The 14987-nt window shown below is 42.1% G+C and overlaps 1 protein-coding gene across 1 annotated transcript in view; it reads right to left on the bottom strand.

Moving 5' to 3' along the window:
• The window catches only part of abca1b (ATP-binding cassette, sub-family A (ABC1), member 1B), a 38942-nt gene extending 24250 nt beyond the window's left edge, over window positions 1-14692 (bottom strand). Inside the window, exons 1-6 of the mRNA XM_036943019.1 lie at window positions 14516-14692; window positions 10172-10282; window positions 8475-8568; window positions 5959-6100; window positions 5619-5737; window positions 655-776 (exon numbers count right to left, since the gene is read on the bottom strand). Of these exons, the coding sequence (XP_036798914.1) occupies window positions 655-776; window positions 5619-5737; window positions 5959-6100; window positions 8475-8568; window positions 10172-10237 (543 nt within the window). The 5' untranslated portion in view covers window positions 10238-10282; window positions 14516-14692. The remainder of the gene's footprint in view (window positions 1-654; window positions 777-5618; window positions 5738-5958; window positions 6101-8474; window positions 8569-10171; window positions 10283-14515) is intronic.
• Window positions 14693-14987: the final 295 nt, after the last annotated feature.

Raw genomic sequence — 14987 nt, forward strand, 5'->3', positions numbered from 1 at the left:
GTCTATGTGTGTAACATGAAGTGAGTATCGCCTTAATATTCAGAATGATAATTGTGATCCCATAGTCGCATCATCACCATCATAGAATTTCCATAGCAATTGACGTTTCACATGATTATGAAAGAGACCTTGCATTGCTCTAGAGACGGCTTCACTACAGTACAAATGTATCCCGTACAATATGTTATTATTCCCCAACTTCCCTGTTCTGATATCTTCCCATTGCTTGTTGTTAACATATATAAACATGGGACCTGATCTGCTGAGGGGCTAAGAGGGAAATAATGGACAACATGGGACCTAATCTGCTGGGAGGCTATGAGGGAAATAACGGACAACATGGGACCTGATCTGCTCTGAGGCTAGGAGGGAAATAATGGGCCATGGGCATGTTGAAGAACTACTACACTGCTTTTCATGGTGTCCAGGATGTGGTGAACTGATCCTAGTAATATGCCTCATAATATTCCTCATGGGGTGGCAGGTAGCCAAAAGGATGCTGGTTCAAATCCCAGAGCCAAATAGGTGAAAAATCTGTTGAGCAAGGTACCTAGCCCTAATTGCTCCTGTAAATTGATCTGAATAAGAGCATCTGCTAAATGACTCAAATGTATGTGCCATAGAACTTTGGGAAGGTGGTATTTTTCCTCTTACCTTTTCCAAGTTCACGTCGGCCTCAATGATCTGGCGCACGGCGTGTTCGGAGAAGGAAGCGTTTCGCAGGAGGAAAGTGGACAGGGTCTCATTGTTGTGGAGGAAATCCTTGAGCTTGAATCCTGTGGGAAACAAACACAACAACTTGTTCAAACCAGCTCTCTCCTATACCCTGACATTACTAGATGTGTGTACGGAATTGTCTTATTTTAGTAGACTTATTTAGCAAATGTTGGTTGTTCCTTCTGACAAAGCATACTATTTTCCATAATCGTGGGTACTGCGTTAGCTTTCAACCTCATTAAATGTTGTCATGGAGCATGTGCTTGCTTGCTAGTTACTCAGGTGACCAACTCAAACACTTGGCGCAGGAGTTTAGGATTATTTGGATACGTTTTTTTGTTGTCTTTTAAAGTTCAAAAGAATGTTTGGAAATGAATAAAACATCCCAGAAAAGGTTGGGTCTATATCAGAGGTTGGAAAGAAGTGCCAGAATACACCATTTCCATCATTATGTTATCTAAAATAATCAACCGTTGACATAGACCTGTGGAGAAGGAAGTGACACACTTCACACCTTCAGCCACAGGGTAATTCCACGGTCACCGAATTACGCTGAGACTCCGGTTTTTCACTTTCAAATGTGTGCCAAACAAAAAACATTTTCAAAGCTTAACAAACCATACAACGCAACATATTCTGTGTAAATTGTTCAAAGTTGTCCTTGTGCATAGAGTTGTATGGTTTGTTAAACTTTTAAATCCATGGCTTGTGTTTGATATACATTTATACATTTTAGAGTCTCAGCGTTACTCCGTTACCATGGAATTGCCCCAAAGTAACGTTCCGCTAGCATATTCACACTGAAAAACACTGGATCATACACAAACTGTCTGCAAATTGTCTGCTAACTGCCCCTTCCCCCTCTCTCATTGGCTACTTCCCTCAACTCCTGGGCCCTTTCAAAGAACAAAAGCTGGAAGTGAGTCCAGTCACTAGTACTGGTAGCAGTGGGGGGTTAGGGGGACAAAAGGACAGTAGGTGGCAGATTCCTGGAACATTAGCTAGACGACCCGTTTGAAGACAGACGAGGTGAGGGGGTGGGGGTCAAATTGGGTCTCAGAAAATCTGGAGCCTTTGCAAAAGCTGACAGACTCCATTTTGTTTTACTGTCTAGAACCCCTGTAAATCATTAGAAACGATTGTCAAAAGGAGTTACAAATTAGCAACAAATTTTACGCCAATGAACCATGAACATGCGTTAGAATTTAGTGACAGACAATTTAATCAATATTTGTCCACTGGTTACAGTACATTAAGAATCCACCACGCCTCCCAAGGACACCTTTCAGCAAATCCACTTTGACAAATCCTTCAGTGTATTGACCGGCTTTGTGAATTCCTGTTTTGTCTCTGGAAGTAAGCCATTGGCTTGGTTTTTACATGACGGCCTGACAAAACATTGGTGGCCCTAGGTCTTATTCATGCTCCTTTTGTTAATTGTGAGACTAATCAATCTAGATATTTTCTACAGAATCAAGCTGTAAAATGTGTGCTCTGAGAACACCAAAAAGATCAGACTTCCTGAAATACACTGGATCCAAAGCAATTTCAAAAGTCAATGCAAGATTATGCAAACTCACAAAAGCATTGTTTTGAGAAATTGAGACCTAACTATCTACTCTTTTAGATAGATGGCTCCATTATAAATACCATTTACAGTGCCAAATTCAATCAACTAAGCCATGGGTCCACAGTGAACCCAAAAAGTAAGACGTCACTGCCAAAAATAAATGATATTCAGATCAAATGTAAAAAAACACGACATGGAAAAATATCTGATTCTTTTGTCCATGTGAAAGCTGTGGTAGTGAGGGCTTTGTGGAGAGCACAGTCCGGTCAAAGCTCTGTTCACAAACTCAATGACAACCAGTAGCATAAAAAGAGGGAAACACACAATACCTGGCAGAACCTTTCAAAGAGTCCACTTTGGTCATGCAAACACTTGCTGACATCAGATTTATTGTGGAATTTGCTTATTCAGCTTCAGATCTCTGTTAAAACTGTTCAACTATCTATCCTCCATTCTAACCACTTGACCCCAGTCGCACAAAGAAGCTGAAATGTTTACTGTACAAACTAACAACTAGATTCTAAGAACCCCCCTGGCCTCATCAGACAGGTTTTCAGAAAGGACTGATTAACGGATATCATCAACGTGGATTATCAGGAGTATCTTGATCAGACCCGTGGCTGTGCAAAAGTGCTTAATTGGCATATAGTCCATGCACTGTGAACTCAGGAGCCTGAACGTTATCAACAACCAATACTGAAGGGATGTTACATCATCACTGTTCATACTTCCACATAACATAGCAATAAACCAAGCCATGTTGGTATGAGTCACATTTAAAATATCCCCCAGCCCCATCAAACTACACTGGCTTGGTTTATCAATATCATGCTTAGACTAGTAAATAGGACGGACTGAAGCACAAACTGATTAGCAAAATCAAATAAATGAATGGGAGTGTTTTAAAACAGGTGGCCACCATCATGAAAGCCATGTCATAAGAGAAAGACCTAACATAACCGTTCATCTTTATTGCCACTCGCAAAGGCTCAAATCAGATATCACTGGATTACCTTCTTAAAGTCCTACTCCAGTCTACTTTTCAGCTCATATATCACATGATTTACTTAACAAAAGGCACATCTCAATAGGTGGTCCAGGTGTCCTCATGACATGGCACAACTAGGGGGGTGGGCATTTCCTCTTTTGGTCTCTTTTAGGAACACACCAGGCAGGTCCGAGATACTGTTGTGAAGAAGATTTCCCAAGCTTTAAACATCCCAAGGAGCACTGTGCAAGCGATAATATTGAAATGGAAGGAGTATCAGACCACTGCAAATCTACCAAGACCTGGCCGTCCCTCTAAACTTTCAGCTCATACAAGGAGAAGACTGATCAGAGATGCAGCCAAGAGGCCCATGATCACTCTGGATGAACTGCAGAGATCTACAGCTGAGGTGGGAGACTCTGTCCATAGGACAACAATCAATATTATCGCTTGCACAGTGCTCCTTGGGATGTTTAAAGCTTGGGAAATCTTTTTGTATCCAAATCCGGCTTTAAACTTCTTCACAACAGTATCTCGGACCTGCCTGGTGTGTTCCTTGTTCTTCATGATGCTCTCTGCGCTTTTAACGGACCTCTGAGACTATCACAGTGCAGGTGCATTTATACGGAGACTTGATTACACACAGGTGGATTGTATTTATCATCATTAGTCATTTAGGTCAACATTGGATCATTCAGAGATCCTCACTGAACTTCTGGAGAGAGTTTGCTGCACTGAAAGTAAAGGGTCTGAATAATTTTGCACGCCCAATTTTTCAGTTTTTGATTTGTTAAAAAAGTTTGAAATATCCAATAAATGTCGTTCCACTTCATGATTGTGTCCCACTTGTTGTTGATTCTTCACAAAAAAATACAGTTTTATATCTTTATGTTTGAAGCCTGAAATGTGGCAAAAGGTCGCAAAGTTCAAGGGGGCCGAATACTTTCGCAAGGCACTACATGGGATATTGTTTTTCAAAAGTAAAAGCTCAAAAATAGCTGGAGTATGTTTTTAACATCTGTTGTGCTCATTTGAGTGTTTTAGGAGTGCGGCACCTACACTTCGAGGCTTAACGTGTATATACCTAACTATCCAGGACTCAGCGTATACCTAACTATCCAGGACTCGGCATATACCTAATTACCCAGGACTCAGCGTATACCTAATTACCCAGGACTCAGCGTACACCTATTATACTTCTGCAGACATTTTCTACCATCAGCCAAAGTGGATACACAGGCATGGCAAATACCTAATTCATTACAGTGGTGCTGTATTTGCCTTGAAATGTAAATATTATCGGTATGTTGATATACTACTCCAATGAAAGGCTTATCCTTTTATAAAGTCCATTACCCAAGCTAATGTAATATAAGGTCACCTGACTAAGGTAGCACAGTCTTATTGTGTCTAATGCGAAACACACCATTAACCCAGCACACAGTAAGTATGGAAGTACGTAAAATCTGTCCTATCTTGAATGGCATATGAGAATACCTTCAAGCCATGCGGCAGGCAGCCTAGTGGTTCGAGCGTTGGGCCAGTACCGGAAGTTTGCTGGATCGAATCCCCGAGCTGACGAGGTAAAAATCTGCCCGAGCAAAGCAGTTGACCCAAAGTTCCCTGGGCGCCGAAGACGTGGATGTCGATTAAGGCAAGCCCCCCGCACCTCTCTGATTCAGAGGGGTTGGGTTAAATGCGGAAGACACATTTCAGTTGAATACATTCAGTTGGACAACTGACTAGGTATCCCCCTTTTGCCTTTTCCCAATGGCCTGCCACGACCTGTCAGTTGGGAGAGGCTCTGCCGGCTTTCATCCATCTACTGCCTCAAACCATCTCACATATCGCCACCACTGTCACTCTAAACACAGCATTGTCTAAGTGCTCATAAATAAAATGTCATTATAGAAGAAATCTGGGTGTGAAATTTAAGTGGTATAATATTAAATCAGTTTTACAATTATAACTATCCATCCACAGCCATTCACAGGCACAGGAGGAGAATCCAGAAGGCAGGTTGGAACAGGACAAAAGGGGATGGGGGAGTCCCGCTGTGAGTCAGCACAGCGTAAGGGAATTAGTATAAACCCTCTTTTTTCTGCCCAGACGTGGGCGTACAGTAACTCTCCGGGGCCCGCCCAACGGGGAGTAAAGTTCAGGGCAGACAGAGATGTACTATGTAGACCTGGAATGAGTCTTGATTCAGCTTCCGTGAAAATACTGTCTATTCTAGGCTTTGAGTTCATGAACATTCCGCTCAAATGAATAGGCCCCTGGTGTTTCTTGTGAATGTAGTAAATGTGTACAGTGAACAATGGTTTATATAGAGGTGACTCTTACCTTTGGTGTTGGCCTGTAGTGTCTTCAGGGCTTGGATGAGGCCTTTAAAGCCATCCAGATTCCGGTCATTCTGACTGTACAGCAGGATCTTCTTGGCATCGGAGAACAGACGAGAGATTCTGCAGACATCCACAGATTAACACAGAATAAAATTGAATCAGTTCAATTCAAGTTATAAACAGGATATTTACAGGAAACATTAAAGTGACCATTTTCTTTATTTGGAAACAATGATGTTATTAATCCAATGAAGCGGATGAATTATAAAATAAAGTGTATTCATGTTTTTAATTTTAAAAAACAAATCAGATACAGAGATGCAGCTTGGGGTGGGACTCACATGGACTCGTTGAAGTTGCCCACGACCCCGGGGGACTCTCCAGGAGTAGGGTTGCGGAAGCAGGGGTTGTTGGCGTTGCAGATGATGCCTTGGATCCAGGGCAGGGTGCCCGCCGAGGGCATGGCCTTGTTGGGGAAATGACCTGAGCGAGACACCGGGAGAGATACCATCAGTAACGTCACTGTATAGTCGTCATAAGACACAAATTGTGGTGCTTGAACTTCAATCATTTATACAGCACATTCAAAACCACATCTCTGGTTGTATAGCAAAACACTTTTTGGGGGACGTTTTTGACATATTTAGTCTATCAATACACTATCTACAGAGAATGGACTGCAGAGAACACAGGGTAGTTCTAGTCACGTTGGATCTGATACTGAGACACTTAAATGGCCTCTATATCAACCCGACGGAACTACTTGAGGTGGTCTTTGAACATCACCTACAGAGTTTCAAAATTCTATTTTTGTCTACGCAAAAGACACCTAACTGATGTGTGTTCTCAGATTAACTTATCGGGCTGGTGGCGGATAAGCTAGCATCAGCGTAACCACGTCTTGTCCCATCTTGAAGGCTTCACTGTAGCTACAGGCCTTATCAATGTGAGGGAGTGATTGCCTAAGTACAATGTACAACCTTTGTCCCCTCCTAAGGTGCCATCCCTCCCTCCCCGAGAGGCTTGCCTTTATTTGTGTGATGAGTTAAAAAAGTAGGCGCGCTATCAGTAAACCTGAGGCCTGCCAACTGGCCCATTACTAAGAAAAGCAGAGATAAGAGATAACCCCACATAGCCAATTGCTTAGCTGATTCAGGGCAGCCATATTGCCTTTCAGAGTGATCGTCATCGACGGCCTATAACGATTATGAATTAATGAACTAGTGGGTGATAAATGTGAATCCTAAATGCAATTTAGCTAGGCAGTTTTCAAACTAGCACCACATTAATCTGAAATCATTTGAAATCTTCCAAACTAGCACCATATTCAACTCAAATGCTTTGAAATCTTCAAAAAGAGCAATGGGTATTTGGAGTCTTATTGCACGGTCACATTTTTTTCATGGTTAATATCCATCCCCAAAACCAATAGGTTAGCCCTGTGCAAGGAAGACCATGTCTTTCCTATGGGGTGTAGGAGAAGTTACAACATGCCCAGACCCACGTGCTGTATGACTCACACCAAAAGTATCCCTGTGCCTGGTGCCTAACCAAGACTTTAGGAAGAACTGAAAGCAATTCACCCCTAATGCTTCTGCTTTCTGGCAGATGGACAAAGCGCAGGCTTCCGGGAATGAAAGAAAGCGGATATTCTGACGTAGACAAAGATTTCTCAGGAGATGCGTTCACCCCATTGATATAACAGTTATAACAGTTATTAGTAGCTATACGAATGCTTTGTCCTACACAACTGTATCCTGAAGCAGGTTTGTAGGCTATTACACAAAGTAGGATCAATAAGAATGCAAGTCCCATACAAAGAAACAATAGTTGCTTTAGCAAAGAGAAGGTAACCGGCAGCTTCATTGATCCTGTTCTGTGAACTGACCCCAGTGATATAATTAACTGAAGAATTCTCTAGCGTATCATTCCGGGGAAAACAGGCTTTGGTTCAGCAAGTGCATTTCCATTATATAAGCTTTTCCCATACCCGTGCCAAAGATAGTCTCCGAGGGCCTTGCGACTTTTATCAGCTTTCACATATAGAACCTTGATAATGAGATTAGAGCAGTAATAAAGGCATCGTAAACTCTAACCCCCCCCCCCCCCCCATAAAGTCACTGATATGTCCACAGGCAATCTGAGCCACCTCACAAACGAACTGTCAAATCAAACAGAAAACAATCAAACTTATATTTGTACAGTTTTGACTAATCAAAGAGACATTTTGTTTTGACAAAAAAAAGCTCCAGTGATTAGTATTGGATCTATTGTGATGTTCGTATCGGAGGCTTCATGCAGGAGAAGTAAAGGGATACATGCCCAGTGGGAAGAAATCTTCTGTCAGTCTTTAGATAAAAACCCATTAACAGGGGTATATCTGCCATCCCATACCAGAAAATTGATTAGCAGGACAGAATATTCCCCATATAACAGTTAACGCATAAAACAACCAGCATACACACCCAATAAGGACCTATCATAAACAGTTCAACACGATTAGGCTGCTGTTGGACTGTGAAAATGTATGTCTTTTTTTTCCTCCATAGTGGGTTTACTCGAGTGGCCAGCACGTAGCAGTTTCAGAATAAATGACTGTACATGGCATTGTAGCATACTAGTGCATGGTATTGCTAGCTTGTATACTGTAGCATCAATGGCTTGTATCTTTGGCAGTGTACAATATGTATACATGCGACAACATAGTTCTTCCACAGATTCCAAATACAAATGCCTCCGTGGCCACAACAGGAGTGGTTGAACAGCCATTTGGGGTGTGGGGTGGGGAATTCAGTTGAGTGTCTTGTGGAGAAGTGTCTGTGCGTAAACAATGACGAGGGGGGTGCATCATACTTACATTCATGTTGTTCGTATGGAGGGTAGTTCAGTCTCACTGATATCAAAATGAAGAAGATCAACAGGGGCCATACTATCTCAATCAGCAGTTGGAGCTAGAGAAGAAAACAAGAGAAGAAGGCCAGTTAGCATTTTTTTATAAGGAGCGTGGCCCATGGTAACCATTACTACCCCCCCCCCCCCCCCCCCCCTCCCCATTTATAACCATAAGCCTAGCTTGTCTGCTAATAGTCTGGAGCGCTTAAAAGCTGCCATTCAAAATGGCTCCCTCACTACACCATATAATAGGTCTGCATCAACGCTATACGCAGGCATGATGTAGCTGTCATAAGACAGCGTCTATTAGGACTGCATTCCTAATAGACGCAAAGTGATCAATACAACCAACCCCCACTTCAAAATAGCCAATGTTGCACACCCACATCCAGCAACAGTGAAGTCATCTCTGTTCAAGGGTTATCGGGTGCATGCTGATTGGATTAGGAGACGGAGAGAGATGCTACTCCAGCACACGTAAAGCCATTCAAAATGCAGGGTTCTTGCACAGGTGGGAGACAAAGCTGTAGTAGCAATTAAAGCTAACACTGCTAAGATAAAGCTCTGTCCCTTTGGGCATGTAGCATATTACTTTCCAGTAAAACTTTGTTTTTTGACTACTTGAATAAAGGAGCCTACGTCTCGCATCGAATACACCGTAAAATCTCCCTCCAGTTAAGGGAATTGCTTACAATAGTTATTGTAAAAATCAAATCAAATGTATTCTTCACATACAGTTTACAGCAGGTATAAAAGGTACAGTGAAATGCTTGTGTTAGTTCCCTCAACAATGCAGAACATTAATCAATAACAACAATGAAAGGAGTCAAGTCAAAAATAACAGGTAATAGAAGAGGTAGTATGCACAGTAATAATGGACTGGATTTACAAATATAAAGTGGGTAGTGGAATCAATGGTATATATTGGAACAGCAGCGTTGACTGTGTGTGTGAGTGTGTGTATATGAGTTCTCTGTGTGTGTGTGTGTTTATGGGTGTTTGTGTGTGTGTTTGTGCGTGTGTGTGTGTTTATGGGTGTTTGTGTGTTAGGGTTGGATGTGTGGGTTGTCAGTGCAAATAATTTATCCGGTGCAAATAGTCTCTAAGGTGCAGGTCTGTCCAGGGAGATGGCTAGCATAAGCTTTTCAGCAGTCTGATGGCCTGGTGGTAGAAGCTGTCTCGAAGCCTTTTGGGCCGGGACCCGATACTCTGATAGCGCTTGCCAGACAGTAACAGAGCGAACAGTTCGTGGCTCGGATGACTTGAGTCCTTGACAATCTTTCGGTCCTTCCTCAGACACCGGCTGGTGTAGATGTCCTGGAGGACAGGGAGATCGCCCCCAGTGATGTATTGGGCCTATCACAGTGCTGTTCTTACTCTTATAATAGGAGAACAGGACATGACCCCTCTTTGAAACTAAACAGCTATTGAACTATTGTGTAAAGTATGATTTGCTACAAAGAAAGAATTTAAAAACTGTAGACCTGGTATATGACAATAATAAAGTAAATACATTTGTTTGAAATACACTGTAAACATTATAACAGAAGAACATAATTGTACATCCTCTTTTAAATTGTCCTATCAAACAAAGCCACGGGAAAAAGTCCCAATTCCTATTTCACCAATTCACACAATCTGATTTAAAGATGTTCTGCTTACCGTTTGCCTTCTCCTGTAGGTAAAGTTCTTCCACAACAACAAGCCCAGCTGAGTTGAGATGGACATCTCTACTCTGGACCTCTTCCACTCAAGCTTCCCTCCAGCTCCAAACTGAAATGACACACAGGCAGTGGTGACTGTGGGTAAAAAGTCCAGCCAGCCAGCACACAGCTCAAAGGTACAAGGTCAAGGGTCATTTGTCTAGTTGACAACATCTCTCCAATAGGTCCTCCTCACATGGGAACTTATTCTGCACTGTGTCCCCACTCAGTTCCCAAGCAGACTTTATGAGAGTGAGGATGGGTTGAGGGGACGTATTTACAGGTTATTAGTGGTTCTGTCAGTACAAATCGTGTGGTTCTGATGGTCCAGATTTGGAGTGTATATCTTTGCAGATGTTCTTTATATCTGGTCAGAATCCCTGATACAGGCCCTCCTCCACCCTCTGGGGTATGGATAATGATTATGTCTCCAGAGAAACCTAGATGCAAATAAAAGTCTTAAATATCAAATTACTCTAGGCAGAATTAGATATTTTTGGTTTGGGTCAAAATGACCCATTTTCATGCAGAAACACAAAACATGATTTAGATTTGTTTATGAAAAATGTAAAGTATTAAATAAACCACCTTGGGGGGTTATGACCAAAAATATGCCCCAAGATGACCTTATGACCCCAGTCAGAATCGGAGTTCCATCTCTCTCTGGACCCCTTTCCCATGAACTGTGTGACTGACTGACTCTGCTGCTAGCTAGGCATCTTGTTCGTTAGCTATAGCTGTGTAGCAACTTAGCCAACCAGGCACAGGTAGATAGATGGTTTAAAGCGGCTCTGGCTCCATGTTCATAACTAAAACTGATAGCTATTTGCTTTGTTGCGATGACAATACATTCACCTGGATATTAGCTAATTGCCAGGGTAGCTAGCTAATGAACTCCCCCGGAGTATAAACTAGAACATCTACGATCATGAAGCAGAGCCAGACAGAATTCCTGCCTAGGGATGAGAGCGCATCATTGCACCGGTTAACACCGAAGCATGCCTTTCCTCACATGCACAATTGTAAACAACATAAATACATCCAGGCGTTTGGCTGCACCATGTTTTACTGGACATATATGGCCCTAACTTCATAGACGAGGGATAAAACACTGGGTCACAGGGATGAGATTCGCGCAAAATGGATAACTGTTTATGTTGTCCAAGTGGCATGAATCGGAGTTTGCACAAAATGTATTTTGTTTGCATCGTAAACATGCATCATTCAGTTTTGACTGCTAGTGAGGCTCCTGGCTTTTCAGGATATTGAAATTACAAATCACAAGGGTTATTTGTCCTTATGGTTAAAAGGCATATGAAAACTCTGAAACTGGAAATAAGCTATTGAATGATCAGTGATAATCACCATTTGAAGCATGTAATTTAACTAAATATATTTACTTACATTAGGCTGCAATTGTTGTAGGCTAAGTGGGAATGAAACCGTCATGGTACAGAAGTAGAATGCGTTCCTATTTCTTACTTACTTTTTTCAAACTACATTGTAGGTTAAGGGCCCTATAAGTAAGCATTCCACAGTAAGGTCTACACCTTTTGTATTCGGCGCATGTGTGACAAATACAATTTTATTTGGTCGGAGAGAATGAATTAATAAATAGATTGAATGAATGTTTATATTGAGGGAACTAATAAATAAAAAACCCAACTGAACGGATTAGTCTGGACATTTTTTTCACCCACCATGGCGCATTAGGGCTCCTGAGTGGCGCAGTGGTCCAAGGCACTGTATCTCAGTGCTAGAGGCCTCACTACAGACCCTGGTCCAATCCCTGGTCCAATCCCGTGATTGAGTCCCATAGGGCGCCGCACAATTGGCCCAGCGTAGTTAGGGAAGGGTTTGGCCAGTGTAGGCCGTTGTTGTAAAATAAACATTTGTTCTTAACTGACTTGCCTTGTTAAATAAAGGTAAAATAATTGTTTTTTAAAGTGTCTCAGCATGAACCCAACAAATGGAGCATGGGTATAAGTGAATGAGTGAGTAGGCTACACAGAAATAAAGGACTCTAGTGCACAAAAGCCTGTTTTAGCATGTGCAGCACCAATGAGGACATTCAACATTTTGAAGAAGTCAACTGGGTGACACTTCCTATGGGTTAAGGAAGGAGCACATAATTCCTCCAGGTCACCAGGAGGGATCAGCCAATTAATTTTTCTTGTGAGAAAACATTCCATAACTGCAGGTGGCAGTAAATCATCAATCTTGTCTTTATACCTGTTCAAACACAATCTAGGTTGCAGTGTCGACCCGCCCTGTGCAACTGGGTCCTGGACTTCCTGTCGGGCCGCCCCCAGGTGGTGAAGGTAGGAAACAACATCTCCACTCCACTGATCCTCAACACTGGGGCCCCGCTCTCAGCCCTCTCCTGTACTCCCTGTTCACCCACGACTGTATGGCCATGCACACCTCCAACTCAATCATCAAGTTTGCAGACAATACTACAGAGGTAGACTTGATTACCAACAACGACGAGACAGCCTACAGGAGGTGAGGGCCCTCCAAGTGTGGTGTCAGGAAAATAACCCTTCACTCAATGTCAGCAAAACAAAAGAGATGATCGTGGACTTCAGGAAACAGCAGAGGGAGCACCCCCCTATTCACGTCGACGGGACAGCAGTAGAGAAGGTGGAAAGTATTAAGTTCCTCGGTGTAGATATCACCGACAAACTGAAATGGTCCACGCACACAGACAGTGTGGAGGCTGAAAAAATTGGTATTGTCACTCGAAAACACTCACTAACTTTTACAGGTGCACAATTATGAGCATCCTGTCGGGCTGCATCACCGCCTGGTACGGCAACTACACCGCCCACAACCGCAGGGCTCTCCAGAGGGTGGTGCGGTCTGCACAACGCATCACCGGGGGCAAACTACATGCCCCCCAGGACACCTACAACACCCGATGTCACAGGAAGCCAAAAAAGATAATCAAGGACAATAACCACCTGAGCCACTACCTGTTCACCCTGCTTCCATCCAGAAGGCGGGGCCAGTACAGGTACATCAAAGCTGGGACAGAGAAATAGAAAAACAGATTCTATCTCAAGGCCATCAGATTGTTATACAGTCACCACCAGCACAGAGGTGGCTGCCTACCTACAGACTTGATACCATTGGCCATTTAAATGAATGGATCATTAGTCACTTTAATAATGCCACTTTAAGAATGTTTACATCTCACATTTATATACTGTATCCTTCACTATCTATTATTTTCTATCTCTTGCATGTTTGCCGCTCTGTCACTGCTCATTCATATATTTTATACTTATATATTCTCATCCCATTCCTTTAATAGATTGTGTGTATTAGGTTTTGTTGTGGAATTTGTTAGATATTACCTGTTAGATCCTGATGCACTGTCGGATCTAGAAGCATTTCACTACACTCACAATAACATCTGCTAGCCATGTGTATGTGACCAATAAAATGTGATTTAAGTGTGCACTATGTAACCTTTCAGTTTGTTTACCATAGAAGTAGTAGAAGAAGAAAATGTACTACTTTAAAATTGAGATGGACTCAATGACGTTGCCCATGCTTGCACAGACGCCATAACGGGAAATATACAATGTTGCATCCTCTATCTCTACCGTACGCTACTATCAGCTTCTCTACCGGTGTTTGGAGTGACAAGCTCAGTCTAGGCTATTGTCTCCCTGTCTTTTGTACTCACAAGAGCCAGGTGGGCTGTTTGTGTGATAACTCCCGCAGGTAATACGACAATATAAATTACTCAATAACATGTTATTTTGCTGGGCTTCACATTGACGTCCCTTACTGTAAATTAAAAACAAAGTAACTTGTTTCTAAGTTGTTTATTAACTTGTTTGGTGGCAAAATGTTGTAGAACAAGTACAGGGATAACTCTGCAAAGAATGTAATTGAATAGAAAATATGGGATAGTTTTTTTAAAGTCAGTTTATCACAATGAGAAGATTCGTGCCATGCGGTGTTCTCCGCATGCTTGGAAAAATCTAATATGAAGTCCTTTTCCTAAATGAGTAAATCACTGTTACATAACAATACATAATGTGGTTGTAAATGTGACGGAAGACTAGTCTACATCGTGTTTTATAATTAAGTACAACAAAAACTACAACGAACACATTTTTTGCTATAAAACAAAAATATCTATAAGTGATGCGTTGTTGAAAAGAAAAATAGCAAAAGTTTGCCATATAACTCCGTTATATTTTCAGCTTTCTTTCTAGCAGATAGGACTACCATTAAAAGAAGAGAAGAAACAAACGACAGACAATTAATCAGTGGAAAATCGAAATACCTTTTCCCAAAGGCACGAAATCAGACCCTTTCAGCATCAATTGTGTTTCCTCCTAAGCTAAACCACACTTCTTCACCACTTTTTGAAATATTTTTTATCCTGGCTTGTTATCCAGGCATGTGTGACCTGTACACAGAGGAGGAGAATCATCTGGATCTAGAAAAGCTTTTATATGGAGTGAACCTTGGCTACATCCGCTTGGAGAACTACAGGGGTTACTCTCGGTCATGGAGATGTTCCGTGATTAAATCCCCCTAGTGGAGCACATGTAGACTCGGGGCTACTCGCACTCCCCGACCTCCTTAACATCTGGAACTAATGATAATCGAAATAAAAACCATAGACCTACATGTATTTAAAGTAGTAAATAGCCTTCCCGGGACTACATTTCGTTTGGGTAAACAGTTGGGTTATAGGCCTATACGCCATCCTCTTTCCACAAATTCTGTACATTTTGTTTGACAATTTGGTC

This window comes from Oncorhynchus mykiss, chromosome 14, assembly GCF_013265735.2.
Source record: "Oncorhynchus mykiss isolate Arlee chromosome 14, USDA_OmykA_1.1, whole genome shotgun sequence".
NCBI classification, from domain to species: Eukaryota; Metazoa; Chordata; class Actinopteri; order Salmoniformes; family Salmonidae; genus Oncorhynchus; species Oncorhynchus mykiss.